This window comes from Pseudopipra pipra, chromosome 1 (genome assembly GCF_036250125.1).
Source record: "Pseudopipra pipra isolate bDixPip1 chromosome 1, bDixPip1.hap1, whole genome shotgun sequence".
NCBI classification, from domain to species: domain Eukaryota; kingdom Metazoa; phylum Chordata; class Aves; order Passeriformes; family Pipridae; genus Pseudopipra; species Pseudopipra pipra.
Genome location: NC_087549.1, coordinates 44,061,225 through 44,078,092, shown reverse-complemented (window position 1 = coordinate 44,078,092; position 16,868 = coordinate 44,061,225). Strand labels below are relative to the sequence as shown.

Sequence of the window (16,868 nt, the reverse complement as noted above, 5' to 3'; positions counted from 1 at the left end):
ATGGTGCAATTTTGAACAGAAAGTGAAAAGTAACAATACCAAACAAAGAATAACTAGCCAACCATATACATTCAAAATGGAAGTTGTAGAAGGAAATTATTCAATGACCGAAGCAGCTAGGTGCCAATACATTGCACAAATACAATACAAAGCAATGCCAATACCAAGCAATGAAGGGGCAGGCCAAAGCAAAGGTGCAGATACTCTAAAACTACAAGTAGGTATTTCCATGGATAGGCAAGTGACATGACAGCAGTTTCACGGCCCATGCACAATAATATGTTGTGCAAATACCTTGGTGATTTTCCACAGCATGGCAGCTATGAATGGGAAGGCAGACATGCTTACAAAGCCATTACACGTGCCACACCATTTTTCTGTCCTTATTTCTAAATCCCTAAAAAAAGTATCCAGAGTTACATGAACAGGAATAGGAGCTGGCTGTACTAATTACACGCAAACACAAAACTTACATGGGATTAAATTCAATATGAAGAGGATTGTCTCTACAGCCTAAATCACAGTGTGTCACAGATCCAGAATTCTAAAAGCAAGCATTAATATCTGAAATCAGTGCAGAATGTTGTCTCTACATAGACTACAGATCTTTCCTCAAAGTTATTTTCCTTATAATTTATGGTGTTTTCCTTCATTATATTATCAAATTAGTACTCCAAATGTAGTAGACTATACCTGCATTTATGGGCTGCTAAAGTTCTAGTTTCAATACTGCAATCAGCTAGCTATCAGCTGCTATCTTAGAGTGGCACTGTTCTCAGAGTTAACCATTGTTTTCCTATTACTTTATTGCTGAAGTTTGAAATAACATTTGATAATTTCTCTGATAGCTTTTTTCCCCACTGAAAAACAACAAAGGTTTTTTTGTCAATTACATTAAGTGAAGTTAAGGTGGCATTGCAACAGCTGACCATACTGTATAGTCAAAATTCCATAAGATCAAACTACAGCTACTTAAAATTACATCAGAGTGCCTTTTCACCTGTAGTAATGTCATCTGAAAGACCTAGACAGTTTGAAAAATCACAAAAATTTTAAGTTAATACCACTGTACTGATTTCTGTAAGAACCTGACTGCCAAATTAATTTATCAAAGCAAAGTATCCATGTCAGCAAACTAAAAAATGCAACAGAGGAAATGTTCCCCTCTTTTGTACTGACAGATGTATTGTGCACAAAATTTTGACAAGTACACTCTCACATGCATGATTCCAATGCCATTAACATTTTTTGTGTGTATGTGATACGAGAGTTGAGGTAGATTTAAAAAATTATTATGATAATCATGTCCTTCACTTGATGAATTTTCATTGAAGCTTCAATGGAAAGGAAAGATGAAATAGTATAATTGGTATCTGTAATTAGTATTACACAAAGCTTCCTTGATGGGATTAATAATGTCAGATGGAAATGTAATTTAAGTCAAATTTGCTCATGTAAGGTAAAATTCCAACATGATGGAAAACATTTGCTCCTGAAATTCACACGGTTTTGTTTAATTATCTGTATCATTTTCTACAATTGATGTTGAGAGGGACAGGGTACACACTGGGAGGTTGAAACATCGCTTTCAAATGGTGGATTGGGAATAGAGCAAAAAATTGTAAACCAGACAGGGATTCCCAGACCTATATGAGAAAGTTCTTAGCTGACATACATTTTAATAATAATTGCTAAAAGCTTTTTTTTTTTTATTTATTTATAAAAATGGAAGCAGAATGCTGAATCAGACTAAAACTTAATCTAAATTAAAATTAGGGGTATTGACTTCTTAAGTCAACTTCAAAATTTATTGACCTAAAAGGTCAATGAATGTTAGTGAAAAACAGAAGTCAATATGTTCTGCATGCATGAATTGTTCATGTCTTTATATGAAATTTCCAGCAAACTTAGCAAATTGCAAAGACAGAAAAGAAAAATGAGAACCACAATGCCAAAGACAGCTCACAGATTTCAGATGCTTTTAGGCCTAAGTGTTGTACAACATGATCAACATAACAAAGCGAGCATTGATTACAGCTCCGCAGATAAATGTTATTGGAATGCAACAGCTTGTACTTGGTTCTTTTGGGCTGTCAAATGAAACCAAGAGGGGGTATGCTGGGTGGAAATTCAAATTCTAGTTGTTATTTCCAAGTTTTATAGCCATGAAATTAATTTCTTTTCTTTGTATTCCAAAGATCAAATATTCACATATTAGGACTGATGCACCTTATAGACAATTAGGTCTAAAACGCACAAAAATAGTCAGTAATTCAGGGTAATTCAGCTGTGAAATGCCCCTCTCTTCCCTCAGTATCTATAAAATAGGCTTTGGCCATCTGCAAAAGTCCTCTTCAAAGAGGTCTTTTGCAGTTGGCCTAGAAACGACAACACACTTTTCACTCCAACAGGGCTGGTGAGTTCCTGACAGAAAATGATCAAAAAATATGTCTATCCAGAGAAAATGCAAGTTTGAGCAGCTTAGCAGGATGCAACAGCAAGAACATGGGCAGAGGATGGTGAACGCCCACTTACATTGTCTTCAACTCCAGAAATAGGGAAACAGTTGCTATCAGCTCCTGTGCCCAAACTGGGCAAGCACCCTGTGAGATGTTGTGGGTTGAATTTCCACTGTGTTACTTCTACCCATACTTAACCCCTACTAGTTGTTGGTGTACTACTTGTATCAGGCTGTTTTCCTGTACATGTCAAGAAATATCTGAAGTGGTGTGGTATCTGAGTGGTCTCAAGTAATGATAACTGCTGGTTTGCTAAGAAAAGCAACTCATAGGATAAGATGGTTGGACAGAAAAGTAACAGTGACAAAAAATCCAGTTTTGTTAAAAAAAAAAAAAAGAGGTAATTAAGATGTGGATTGCTACCGATGGTGTTAACACATACCTTCACTATGGTTCATTTTTGCTGATTAGCTCTACTTTATTTTCTTCTAAAGTAAGTATCAGGGCATCTACACAGACTTTTTAATCCTAATGCTGAAGTTGTACCACTTTCGACTATGACAGATCTGAGAGGACTCAGAGCTCTGCAGAAATGTTTCTCAAAGAAAACATGTGGGCTGCAGGACCACAGCAACCATTAATACAGAAAAATAACCTCACAGTCCATGAGATCACAATTCTGTTCACTGGTAGAGAAGGGGTTTTTTTGTTCATAAAGTTTCTCTATGGCTTTATATGCAATGCCATTGTTTAAACAAAAACATTTATTCTTTATAGTCTATTCATAATACAATGCATCCGCCTTATGATGCATACAAGTTTAATTAGAAAACTATAAGTGCTTATAATTTATCCGAACTATGTAATTGAAGAGGAGGAAGGGCACCCAGCCTTGAGTGTTTAAGTGATGCATTAAAAGTTTTCAATGAAAATTTACTGTGAATGCATTTTTTGCCTTTTTTCATGAAATACATAATTTTAGAAAAGATCGCTACTACTGAGTCCTATTATAAAACGTTTGGTTGTTTTTTTCCCTGCAATAATACTAGAATTTTTCCTAGTAACACAAATTAATGATTACATAGAAATTAATTAATTAATCATGACACAGAAATGAGACTTTCAACAACCTTTTAACTTCTGTGCATATGACCCTTTGCCACTAAGGAAGCTGGGGGCACATGAATTTGTCAGGGAACTCAGAAGGCTGCAACACTGCACAGCTGGGATAATCTCCCCTCTACTCAAATCACGTTTCACCTGGACAGGTAAGGTGAAAAATCAGTTAACAGCAGATGAGCATTTAATAGGCTGCACAACAGAAAGGGATCATTTGGCTGAGCTTGTATGAAACAGGCAGCCAGATAAAAACAGTTACTTGTTTTGACAGCATCAACAATGAGGGAGAAGACCTCAGGAACTGAGAAAACATTGTATTGTGTCTTCTTCCTTTACAACATTAGGAGCCACAACCTATAGGGCTTCCTCTCCATTGTAGCTGTCTACATGAAAAAAGAAACTTTCACTTCCGATATTATTCTTTTGGAAGACATCACTCACAATCCCAATTGCTTTAAAAGTCTAAGCTCTAATACACCTGTTAAAATGGAATTAAATGGAATAGAGTATTTCAGAAATAACTTCACATATTCAGGTAACAAAAACCACATCTGGATGATTCACTTTCATAAACAGTTTTTAAATCTCTCAATAGTAGGTGTCAGTAATAAAACTAACAAAGGTAATCTCAGTCCATAATTGTCACAAAACCTCATATTATCTTCACCATTCCTTCAAATAGTTTAAGTTAAACTTGGAAGCCATATTCTTAATATCATCACTTTAGAAAAGGTTTTGAGTCTGCAGGGAGAACTGAATTAGGAGTAAAAGAAATTGTATCTCAAAATAATAACCTCATGGTCAGGAATCTCTGTCCCAGTATAAAACACATCAACAAAGCTGATGTTTATTTTCATGGCCTTTCTTTGGAGTTCCTTGCTAAGCCTGGCAACAAGTTGCCTGTTATTAGGATCTATTTCCCAACCATTGTTAGTTCTGTTCTTCCCTCCTTGTTCATGATGGTTTCAGAGACTGTTTTGCAAGAATGGGCAAGAAAATAAAAAGTGGTTTGAGTTCAGCTGTTCTCATGCGGGCAGGTCAAGTCATCTCACGTACATTAAGTATTTCCTGGTCCAACTACTGCCACAGCTACTATCTCTTATTTAATTCAGACAAGCCAACTCCTCCCAGACTGAAAAATGTTTAAAAGATCCACGCATATTCCAAATGCAGGAATACACAATTTCCTGGCATACTTTAGTCTTCTCTTCAAGAGCAAAGAAAATGAAAAAAAACCCCAAAAACTCATACACACAAACTTTTATAAATGAAAATTTCCCAGGCAAAAATTGGGAAAATCTCCACAGCAAATCAAATCACTGCACACACATAACACGTTTGCCTGCTGATGACACAGGTTTCAGCATGTGGACAGTCAGCTTGTGGGGCTGGGACACCAAGGCAGTGGGAAGCTCCCCATCATCACCCATCTGCAGTGGTGCTGGGGGAGGCAGCGTGGTGGTACAGCACAGAATGGACATGGTCTGGCAAGGCCTAATTAGTTCCATCATATCAGTGACTCTTCTTTAATCATCATGCATGCAGCTACCTACAGTAGTACATATTTTGACTTTATACCATTAAAATTATTAGTGAAAAGTTAAATCCCTTTCTAGCCTGAAAGATTGAGGAACTGGGCATTTTACTGGCATCTGACATTTCTTTGAGGTTGGTATCTGAAAGGAGGATTGTAGCCAGGTCAGGGTCAGCCTCTTCTCCCAGGCAACAAGTGATAGGACAAGGGGATATAGCCTTAAGCCAGGGAAGGTTTAGATTGGACAGAAAGGGTGATTAGACATTGCAATGGACTGCTCAGGGAGGTGGTGGAGTCATCATCCCTGGAAGTGTTTAAGGGAAGACTGGACATGGCACTTAATGCCATGGACTAGTTGACATGGTGGTGTTCAGTCACAGGTTGGGTTTGATGATCTCAGAGTGTCTTTTCCAACCTAATTGATTCTGTGATTCTGTACGGCTTTCTATGCACCCACACCACTGTACAGCAGCAGGGCCTCCGTGGGGAATAGAAACAGTAAGAACAAGTTGTCTTCGTAAATTTAAAATGGGAGTAGGTTCCCAAAGCCCGGATGAACAGCAAGGCCAGTGTAACAGGCCAGCACTCTGCAGCGGCTCTGGGTGACACATGTCCTGACACGCTGGCAAAGGTTTAAGTTGCTGGACGCGGCTGGACACGCGCAGAGCTCAGCAGAGGGAGATCTGACATCTCCCAGACCGGCAGCGCCGCGCTGACAGCGCCGGTCCGGCCGTGTGTGAGCCGCGGGCACCCGGGGAGGAGAGGGCACGGCGAGGGAGCGTGGCGGGCGGAGGCACACGGAGCGGTCACTCACCGATCGTGGCCAAGTAGGAGGTGGCGGGAGTGCCGGCGGGCGGCGAATCGGGCTCCGTGTACCGCCGCACGATGGAGGTCTTCCCCACGCAGGACTCTCCGGCCATCACGATTTTCACAAGCAGCTGCGGCGGCTCCTCCGCACCGCCCGGCCCCTTCCTCGGCCCCGCCATGGCGGGCGCCGAGTGCCGGCCGGGCCGGGCCGTGCCGGGGGGGACAGGACGGGGCGGGACGGGGCGGGAGAGGGCAGGGACGCTCCTCAGGGTGCGCCTCGGCCGCTGCCCCGAACTAGGGTTATGAAATTGTGCAAAAACGAGCTTTTTTTTTTTTTTTTTTTTTTTTTCCCCATGAAGTTTCGTCACCGGGAAGGAAAGAGGGAACTTTCACAACCCCCATGACGCTTCCCCCATGAAGTACAGAAATAAGCAGTTTGGTTTCTCATTGATTCCTAGCGTTAAAGACAGAGATAGAGGAAACAGGTTTTAAGAATTTCCTCTTTTTCACTTTTAGTTTGTTCTCATCTGACAGTCAAAGTGACCTGTAACATCCAAAAAACCAAAAAATAAAAAATCTGTACCCACAGTGTAGACTTGCTGCATGTATGTCTGGATGTTTTTACCAGAATCCCACATTGTCCAAATTATAATGCCCTTGGCCACTTGTCAGTGTGCACATGGAACTCACCCAGTGCTATGAATTTAGGAATGGGATATATCTGAATGACAAGTGCTAATATAAGTTTGCAAATATTTGTTTCTATCTAGGCCTGCAATTACTCACCATGGGTTTTTATATTGTCATCTTCAACCTTTTGAGTAACTCCTCGGTCTGTTCGTGTGTCACAGAGTAGTAGATGTGACATACTCGCTTTTTGTGGAGGACAATTTGTAACTCAGTGAGCTCCACCTAGCAGAATTCATGATCATATAATCATATAATCATCAAGGTTGGAAGAGACCTTTAAGACCAAATCTGTCAATCCAGCACTACCACTGTAACCCCTAAACCATATCACCCAGTGCCAGATGCAGATGCCTCTTGAACACTTCCAGGGATGGTGACTCCACAAATGTTCTCCTATCAAAGGCCAAATATTATTTCAGGCCTATCTTCCCTTCACCCTGTACACCAACCTGCACCTCAGCTTTCCAGTATCGGACTGGTTAGCCACAAACCTTCAGGACTTTTTTGGTAGAAAGTCTTCAAAGGGTGTCAGCAACCAATCATTGCTGGAAGAATGAGAATTTCTGCTACAATCAGTAGGAAATGACAGATAAAATCAGCTACTGAGTTAGCTAGGCTTTTAAGGAGTGACCTCTGAGATGTGACTGTGTAAAGAACCAATATTAGCAAAGGAGACATCAGTCAAAGTGTTTCCATTAGGAACAGAGTAAGATTTTGTACTGATGAGACTGAGTACACTCTTGAGTGACTGCTGGTGGAAGAAGTTGAGCCCACAGTATGCTTTCAGGTGACACAACACATTATGAAGGCATTTGGGGAGCCTGGCCTGTACAATAAAGTTGCAGTCATGTGCCTTGCTTATTTGGACAAAGCAAAGGCTAAGAGGAAATATGATTACTCTCTGCCAAGGATTATAGGGTGTTAAAAAAAAGCTGCTTAAACAAAAGGATAATATAGTGAATAGATATACACTGATTGTCAATATGGCCAAGCTAAAATTTGTGAGGTTTCTAATGATATTTCAAAAAATTTTTGCAATTAAAGTAATTGGAAGAGAATTCTTAATAAAGGCAAAACAAGATAATATGTTAGGGTGGCTGTAACTGCCTGCATTAGGGAAGGACTGGACTTCATAAAACAGAACACTTCCTATAAGAAACATCCCCCACTATCTCAGCAGCCCAATTAAGTTCTCGGAAGCCCCATGAAGTTCTGCTTCCCTGTGCAGAAATTTGAAGCTGCCCTTGATTAACCCAGACCTGAGAGATGATGGGGTGCTGGCATGTTCTGGTAGTTCTCGTGGGTCAGATATGACAATGTGTGTGGGGAATCTGTAGCGCTGACAGATAATCTAACATCTGCAGGCAGGGGAGAGGGTTTTCAACTGGCCATGCACCAATCCTCCTCCAGTCCCTCTGTCAGTGCAACTCAGAAGTGAGGACAATGGTGCTTTGCCCTGTAGATGGACGCTGTAGCACAGGTTTTGACAGATGCATGTGTGTGGGTAGCACACTGGTTTATAGATATACCGTAAGGGTTTGTCTTTATTGTGGAGCTTTCTCCCATTGTCTGCTCTGAAGCTGTTCTTCTCAAAAAAGCTTTCTTAAATGCAGGCCACACTGCAGCTGCCTGCAGTAGTTAGATTTAGGTATTAGCCTGGAATGATAGTGTTAACAAGGATGGTACATTAGCTCAGTCTTTACCCTCTGCTGTTTGTCAGGCCAACCAATTTAAATTAAAAGGCTTTTCATAGCATTTTGTACTTTTGAATGTTGATTTATGAACAATGTGCAAGGCAGGATTCTAGCCAATTTCTTAATGAAGACTCCAAATGCCTGAGGTTACTGCTGCTGCTATCAGCGAGTTACAGTATCACTTTTCCTCATATTCCTATCCACAAGGGGACAGTCTTTCCATCTCTTACCACTGACTAAAACCATTTAAAAGTTAGCTCCTTGAAAAGCTACCATTCAATGAACTAATTTTTTTTTTAAAATATGTGTTTCATGCTTTAGAAAAAGGTTCCAGATCTTTGTAAACTATATGATGTTACTGTACTTAGAGAGCTGATCCTAAGTAGAGTTAGTTTAATGAAACTAATGACTCGAAAAGAATGACTGCGGCTACAACACAATCAGTGCAAAGCACAAAACAAAGTTTCCATGATATTTATTAAAATATCTTTGGAAAAGGATGTATTTGCTTCTCATTCAGCTTTTTTGATTGCTCACTACCATTTCTTTGACTCTATCTTTTCAAAAATATTATTATTATTAATAATGACATCATTTTAGAAAGCATTTTAGTGGGAGACTTTTTAATTTTCACATGGAAAAATGACTAGATTTATTATAATTTAATTTTATAAAATGTTAAGTTATTAAAACATAACATGTATTTTTATTCAATATTTGTAAATTGTTATGGTTTCTCTCATAGATGTGATTCTTACATTTTTGCTTCTTATCTGAAATGTTCAGTTGAGAAATAACTGCTCAGTTACTCTGAGCACAGAAGTAGTTTGGGCAGAGAAGGTAATGTCATATTTTTAAATTCTCAAAAGGTTCCCATCTGCTACTTTGCATTAGTGTGGCATATTACCCCAATCCTTTCTGAAGGGTTGATACAGCAGCTGATTTTTCATATAGCCAAACCCCCACAAAAGTGAGCCACTCCTCATCACAGCTACAGAAACTCCTGCAAATTGCTCTGAATGCAGGAAGAAATCAGAGATTCTTCAGCAAAATATTTCATGCAAAACATTCAGCATAATCTTGTCACTAAGCCTGCTTTGCACAGTTTTTCAAGCAACCATTATTTAAAAAGAAAAGAAAAAGTTAAGGAGAAGAACATAAATAGAAACCAAAGATGAAGAAACATGTTTCCCAAACATAATGGCACCGATACAGATGCCACAACCTTCTTAATAAGTGAAGCTTCCTACGTAATGAAATAAAGCTTACAAAATATTGCAAAATGGTTCGATGTATTTCCATTTGAAATTATGGAATATTAGAATACTAATGCAATTACAAATATTAGTAGCATATTCATGAAATTTTTCCTGAGCTGAAGGTATAAGCTGAAAATGATAATAAGAAGAAAGGGCAGGGCTTAGTTTGGATTTAAAATCCTCAGTACTGTGTCACTGCTTGAGCCAAGATTACTCACTGAATAGATTCTCTTAAGTGACCAAAGTGAAATTCTTTGCTTTCAATTCTGTTAAGATAAAACCACTTCTGAGTGGACAAAATTGAGGTAAATTACTCATGATAGGCAAAACAGGGTTCACTAATCCTTAAATGAAATTTCTGGGCCAACTAAAAAGTATTTTAGTTATTTAAGAGACAGGACTCTCTGTTAAACTGGAATGTAATTTTTAAGATTTCATTGGAGAACAGGACATTTCTCTGGGTCAGAATGACTCAAATGTGGGGTCACTGATGAAAACTCCATTGAAAAGTGTCCCTTCTAACCCAAACCATTCTATGATTCCATGATTAATTCTTACCCCAGGTGCACTACCACTGTCACTGATGGGCTCTGCCTTGGCCAGCTGCAGGTCCATTTTGGAGCCAGGTGGCATTAATTCTGTTGGACATGGGGGAAGCTTTTAGCAGCTTCTCGCAGAAGCTACCCATATAGCCCCCTGTCTACCAAAACCTGGCCATGCAAAACCAATACAGAAAATATCTTGGTAAACAGCACCCCTGCCTATCTTCCTGTTTGTTTCTCATTTGAGCCACAGGAATCTATATTATTTGGAAAAACTTGGGAAGCATCCTAAATCACAAAAAGAACTCTGGAATAGGAAGAGAGGGTGAATAGATATGTTATCATCAAGATATAAAGACTAGGAGGAAGATACTAAGTACATGTGCTTATTCTGATTTTTCTTAGCATCTGTAATGTCAGGAGCAGTGTGAATGGAGGGAGATGATTGATCTCCAAATCAGGGGGATGGAGAGTAGAAAATTAGAGGAAATGTGCAGATGAAGGAATGAATTCATCCTGCCAGGAGCTTGTCGGTACAATTTATGGGAATGATTCCTACAGGAGTTTTAGAAGATCAAAATGGAGTAGGTGGCCTAGCGAGGTCACAAACTAAAGGCCAAGCAGCTGTGACAGTCAGCTTTGAAGGTAAGCTTCTATGTACTCTTCCAATTACTTTTTTGCCCAGTAATGGAAACAAATAGAAAGCCATGCAAGCAGACTGCTTATAGATGAGCCTGAGAACATATAGGGTACATCTGCATCACCTTTAGTAGAAATATCCATATTTCAATTCAAGTTCACCAAGCAAAGCTGACGGAGGGGTAAAGATGCCCTGTAGGCATTAGCTCACCTCCCCTGGCTGTCACTCACCAGCTTGCTCCTGTCTCCATGTGTTGTGCCACAGCTAACTCCCATGCCACATGCTCCTCTTCTACATCTGAACTTGCCACTTCAGCTACAAGGTGGCTGTCAGCCTGTCACAGATGGAGTTGAGGCCACAGCTCTGCTGCCTTTGGTGGAGCAGGGTTTTTGGAGGAGACATTGGTATTTGCTGCTGGTAATGTTTAATCCTCTGAATCTTGATTAGCAAACTGCAAGGCAGCTGGCAGCTCCCTGGACAGGTCAACTTTCCAGGCTAGGAGTCTCCATCCATGCCCAAAAGCACCCAGCTACCCCCAAACCCTACTGAAAGGGCAACATGAGCATGCATCCTCTTGTTTTTCATCAAGAACAGACTCTTCCTGGTGAGGAGCTCTCACATCTGGACTGTGCTACTCCCCTGTGAAATCGTCTTTTTTCTCTGACCTTCAGATCCGATGGACCCATCTTCAGTTTCCGCTGGCCATGGGCACAAAGCTGGGACTGGGCTGGGTGCACGCAGAGCTGGGGGCTTGGTGGGCCCCTTTCTTGAATGCTCTTAAGATTTGAAGTCACCTTCTCAAATTGCCCTCGTGGTTTTGATTAGGGCAGTTTATCTGAATGAATGTCTGGAAGAGGCAGTAGTTTTTAATTTATTTTTCTGTGACCATTTTCTGATTCAGTGGTGGTTGCTGTTTTTAGACTTGTTTTTACCAGTCTGACTATATTTTCCTATACATGAAAAACATGCAGAGTTGCAGATAGACCTTTTTTATGTATCATATAAATCTATTCAAGTGAATAAATAAATAAACACTGCCAGAATGGGGTAAGAGTGAAAGATTGCATTGATGCTATTAGGAATAGAAATATTTTGGAAGTGCCAGTATCAAATAATCTGTTAAAATGCCATATAGGCACATGCACATACATAACCCACAGATAGCATGCTTTCCTTCAGATAAATGCCAAAAATTCAGGCCTGCTTTTTCATTTAAGTACCTGACATATTCTTCAAATCCACAGTGCTTGGCAGATAGTACAGCATCTTCCATTAATCCTTAAAAGATTTAAATAGCATTTTATTTATATTTAGCATTCTGAAAGCAAAGTAGAGAATAGTAAGATTATTTGATGCCTAGATCCTATAGACTTTTTCCTGGAAAAGATTGTTAGAAGAATAAGGCTAAATCAGTAATAGCTTAATCTGTTGTAGATAATATAATTTATGTTGCAATGTATCATGTTAATGACTCTAAACCAATGTGCACATTATATTTTTTTTCATTTGCAATTTCGGATTCTTGGAATAAGAAATGCAGAGACAAGGATAACCCATGTTTTCCATGAGAGATTCATGGAAACTAAAAAATAAGGTCTTTTAATAGTTCATGATAACTGTTTTTCTTGGCTTAAATGTAGGTTTTAAAAAATGGTGCTCATTGTTTTGCTTGTAGTTCTTTCATGCATGAACAATCATGCTGATGATGCATTTACTTCAAGTGAATTTTCCAATTGAAAAAGTGCTCTCAAGTAGTTTAAGTACTATGAATCACCAAAATGTCATCTAAGTCCCATAAAAGCACTGGCTGTGGAAAGCAGCCCTGGAAAGAAGACATATTGGGATTGTACTGCATGATTCAGCTGAACGGAAGTATATTTTGTCAACACAAAAGTTGAGGAACCTGACAGTTCTGTAAAAATGAAATTATAATTTGCTAGAAAGGCAGAAACTAACTCTGCTGCACCCTCCCCTCTTACATGCCTCAGTTGTTCCTCACTGGTTTGAAGAAGTGATTCTAAAAGAGAGAACCTTAGCCTTTGAAACACAGGGTTTTTGTAGGACATATTTCATTCCTCATCTCTTTCTTAACTTTTTATTTTGCAATTGTCTCCCTTCCTTCCTTGTTTCCCTTGTAGTCTGACTGTTGGAAGTTCTCTTTTTCCTGTTATCACTGCCTGTACCATTTGGACAACTAGGGTTTCTGATACAATGTTTTATTAGTATTAACAAACACAATCTATTTCTTTCTATTTATTCTGACTGAAACAACTTTAAGTCATAACTATTTGTCAAGGTAACATTAGTGATTTTTCAGTTCTTATGCAGTTTTTATTTAAGGCTATCTTTGAAAGCAGATAAAACTGTTCACTAAATCACAGTATTTCAAAATTGTAAAATTTTTAATGATAACTTCAAAATAATTAACTATTGTCTTGGAATTTTTTTAAAATTTGTGATGTAACTTAAGGTTAGAAGTTCTTAACAGTATTTTAAATATGTTGAGAGCTTTTTGTATTTTGGATAGTGATGTATTGTCTAAGGTGAGCAACTCAAGTGTGGTGGGTTTCGTTGTGTTTGGAATTCCTTTCAGGATCTAAGGCCTTGGGGCCCAGATCTGGTCACAGACTTCTGAGCCCTGTGGTGCTCCTGTAAGGGCTCAGAGGGTCACTGTGGTCCACTCTTCTGCTTGCTGCCACTTATGCAGCTGTAGGTTGGTTGGTGCTGCAGCTTGGGTTGTTAGATGACTTCCCTCTTGCCCTGGGGAAAGAAAATATTTTTGCCCACATGAAGCTGTGTAAAACATTTACGTTTTGATTGTTTCTCCAAGATAATTTAGATATAGGTTAAAATGTTTAATATGAGCAAGGAGAGCTTGCACAAGAAGTCTGGATGCCCAAAAGGGAGGCACAACCGATCTCTCACCATCCATGTTGGCAGGTTGACCATTGATGTGAAGCATTTTATACACAACATTAGTTTGTGATTGCCACTGCTTCTGGGGAATCTGGAGCAAGAGTGCCTGAAATGCACCTTCAGAGTGGAAGAAACTTGAGAAAATTTGGTGGTTTAGCCCATGTTTTATTTTTTGGTGACATCATTGAAACACAAGCGTTACTTTGAGGATTAGCATTCTTGTGCTGTTCTTTGAAATAAAACACCTGGTGAAAGTGAAATGTAATTAAGTAGCTCACATCCTCTGTTGAGCTATTAGAACAGTAACTGTAGAACAAGCAAGAATAAATGAATTGTCTTTTGGTCTCTACAGCTGCCTAAGCAACATGGATGATATCTTCCCCTTCCCCTCTAAAACATGAAAAAACACCTTGAGGGAGGTGTGGAATGGAGAAAAGCTATATGAACATGAATGTTTAATACCCATTGAAGAGAGAAGTAACAGAGGGTGCAGTTGTGCCACAAAGGTATGAAATAATCAATGCTCAGTTCTAAGCCTAATACTCTTAAAGATATGCCTCCCTTAAGTAAAAGCTGTGTTTTAAATCAAGAAAATTTTCTTTGATTTACAGTTGAATCAAATCAAACTTCCATCCAGGTCCCACACACACACACACAAAGGTGAAGGAGTGATTGGGCACATCATTTGAAATATTGATCAAGCAGTTGAATGTCATTTGGAGAGACAGTAAAAATATGTTGAGAAAGGCCCATGTGCCTTGTTTAGTGAAACAGACTCATGCAGTGTGGCAAAAAGGTTGTACACCTGTATGACAACCTCCCCCAACAGAAAGCAAATAATTAATTTTGCATTTCTAAAATGTTTCTGTTCATAGTTTGCCTGGTAACTTTTAATATTGCCACAGAACAATACAACGGTATGAAATCGGTCATTTCTTGGGGAACACTATTCTGCTCAATATTATTATTGTTAACCTTCTCTGGTACACCAAAAATTTTGAAGTCACTGCTAGGACTGTTTAAAGGAGTATGGCTGAGGGAACTGGTGTTATCTGTCCAGTCACACGCACAGCTCCCTTTTTTCCCATATGCTACTCTTGCGAGTGAGTGGTTTAGGCCACTAAAAGAATCATCACCAAAGGTGTTAGCAAAAGCAAGTTTTACTATAAAGTTGTTAAAGTGTGACTTAACAGAGTTCAATGGCAAGGTTCACTCTATTGCTTACTACATAAAAAAAGCATACAAAGGAAAATCAGATTAGAATCAATTTAGAATGATTTACACTGAGACCAGGGATGCAAAAGGATAAGGGAGACCCTTCTGCTGAGTTACAAGGTCCATGGAGGACCACCTTGCTACCTAAACTGATGGATCCTAGATCCAGCCGAGTCCAATCTTAGTCCCATATTTGACGAACCATTTATGTCTAAAGGGTTTAGCAGTTTAGCAGCACTTAATCACTGACTAATATTTATAAAGTGATTCAGTAGGATTTACTATGTTTACATCAACCACCTAATTCTAGATCCAAGATGGCAACATTCTATGTTCTATGCTAGAGGGCATTGCATATGCACATATACAGACTCAGGGATGCATGTATACATATGTATATATATAAAGGTACCTGTTAAAAATTCCCCTCAAGTTCAGTGAAGTACTCACATTGAATGCCTTTGCATTTCTCAGGGAATGAGGGTTAGGCCTCATGCTGTGGAGGGTATCAGCCCCAGGCCCCATCAGCTTTTGGTGATGGTTCTTTGAGTACCACAAACTTGGGAGTTTATGAGCTCTGAGAGGCATTCTACTCAGACAGAGGTGCTGACACAGCCCTCTGCAGTCCATCAGAGTTCAAAGGGCCTCACTTAGATCCACTGTTTATCAGGTCACGAGCTGACTGGCTTTAGCCATTAGTCAGTTTCAGTCCTGGCCATTACCCAAGTCAGTAACTACTGAAGTTTTTAATACATCCAGTAACAATGGTATCATTCCATTTTGGGCTGCAGTTCAGGTAAGTAGTGTTCCAAGGCTGACAAGGAATAAATTATTATCCCTTGTTCTCCACTTTGGTCAGGAAATGAATGTCCCTGGTATGAACAGTGCTACTCCCACCTCTGCTGTGCAGGAGTTCCTGGAACAGTCAAGGAATGCTTCACTGCCCAACTCATATAGTCAAAGGATCCTTCACCGCCCAACTGGTAGAGTCAAGGCTTAATGAGAATAGCTGAAGTCACAGAGCAGGTCCAAGGAGGCCATGGGGGTGTGAGAAATGCACCACTACAATACACCCCCATGGCTAAAGTTAACTCTTCTTGTTCCACAGAGTGCCAGTGTGGTCACCTCTTGCCTTGGTGCCTATAAAGAGATTAATGCCATATTCCAGTTGTAATCTGAGGGAAACTTTTGGTTGTTACAAAATTATTAAGGTTTTATTATGCATGATTGAGTAGTATTATATATGTAAGGAGGTCTTTGCAACAGTGCCACCTAACTATTCTCCACACTCTAACATACAGAATAATGTTCAATAACAATCATAATACAACTGAAATAAGTAAAATTGCAATGGGATGCAGCATTCAATTTAGAGTTCCCTTTGGTGACCACCTGAATAAGGTATCCCACCATCTTTCTTAACTCTTCCTAGGACATGGTGTTTCTCTTCTGTATCGTGATGAACAGTGGTTAGAGTTCTGTGTCCACGTTTTCAGACATGTATGTTCTAGTAGTTGACTTATGTCATCATCGTGTTTTCATCATCGTGAAAGTTTCATGAGTCTCTTCAGCAATGTAGATTCATGCCAATTGGGGTGGGTGATCAAGCTTGTAACAACTGGTGGATTGTGACAAGAGCTGAGTAGTTAAAGTTGCATCCCACAATTTTGGTGAAATGACAGACACAGATATTTGATTGATTTCTTGTCTCTCCAGTGGTGTTATCTGTAAGTACAGAATCATAAAGATTTCTCAAACAAACACATCCATTTCCATCATTTACAAGTACAGTTCCAGGATTTCATCAGGTTGTATTTCAAAATAACAAACATTTTGTTCAGTGTCAAATAAATACCTTGAGCCTTAATGGTGTTACTTTCACAAAGAAATCTCTATTGTTTCCTAACAACATGTGCATCAACATCAACTGTTTGCCATTTGTACCCATTTTGTTGGGCCTATACTTTTTGTTTGGACAGATAGAGTATAGTTC

General features: G+C 39.4%; 1 protein-coding gene across 3 annotated transcripts in view; it reads right to left on the bottom strand.

The window, feature by feature from the left end:
• The window catches only part of LOC135414029 (ras-related protein Rab-10-like), a 30,277-nt gene extending 24,123 nt beyond the window's left edge, over positions 1-6,154 (bottom strand). The window contains exon 1 of one of the 3 annotated variants that reach the window (XM_064654282.1): positions 5,927-6,154. In XM_064654282.1, coding sequence (XP_064510352.1) covers positions 5,927-6,098 — 172 coding nt within the window. In that variant the 5' untranslated portion in view covers positions 6,099-6,154. The remainder of the gene's footprint in view (positions 1-5,926) is intronic. The other 2 variants (XM_064654290.1, XM_064654274.1) reach the window with 2 other exon arrangements.
• Between the last annotated feature and the right edge of the window lie 10,714 nt (positions 6,155-16,868).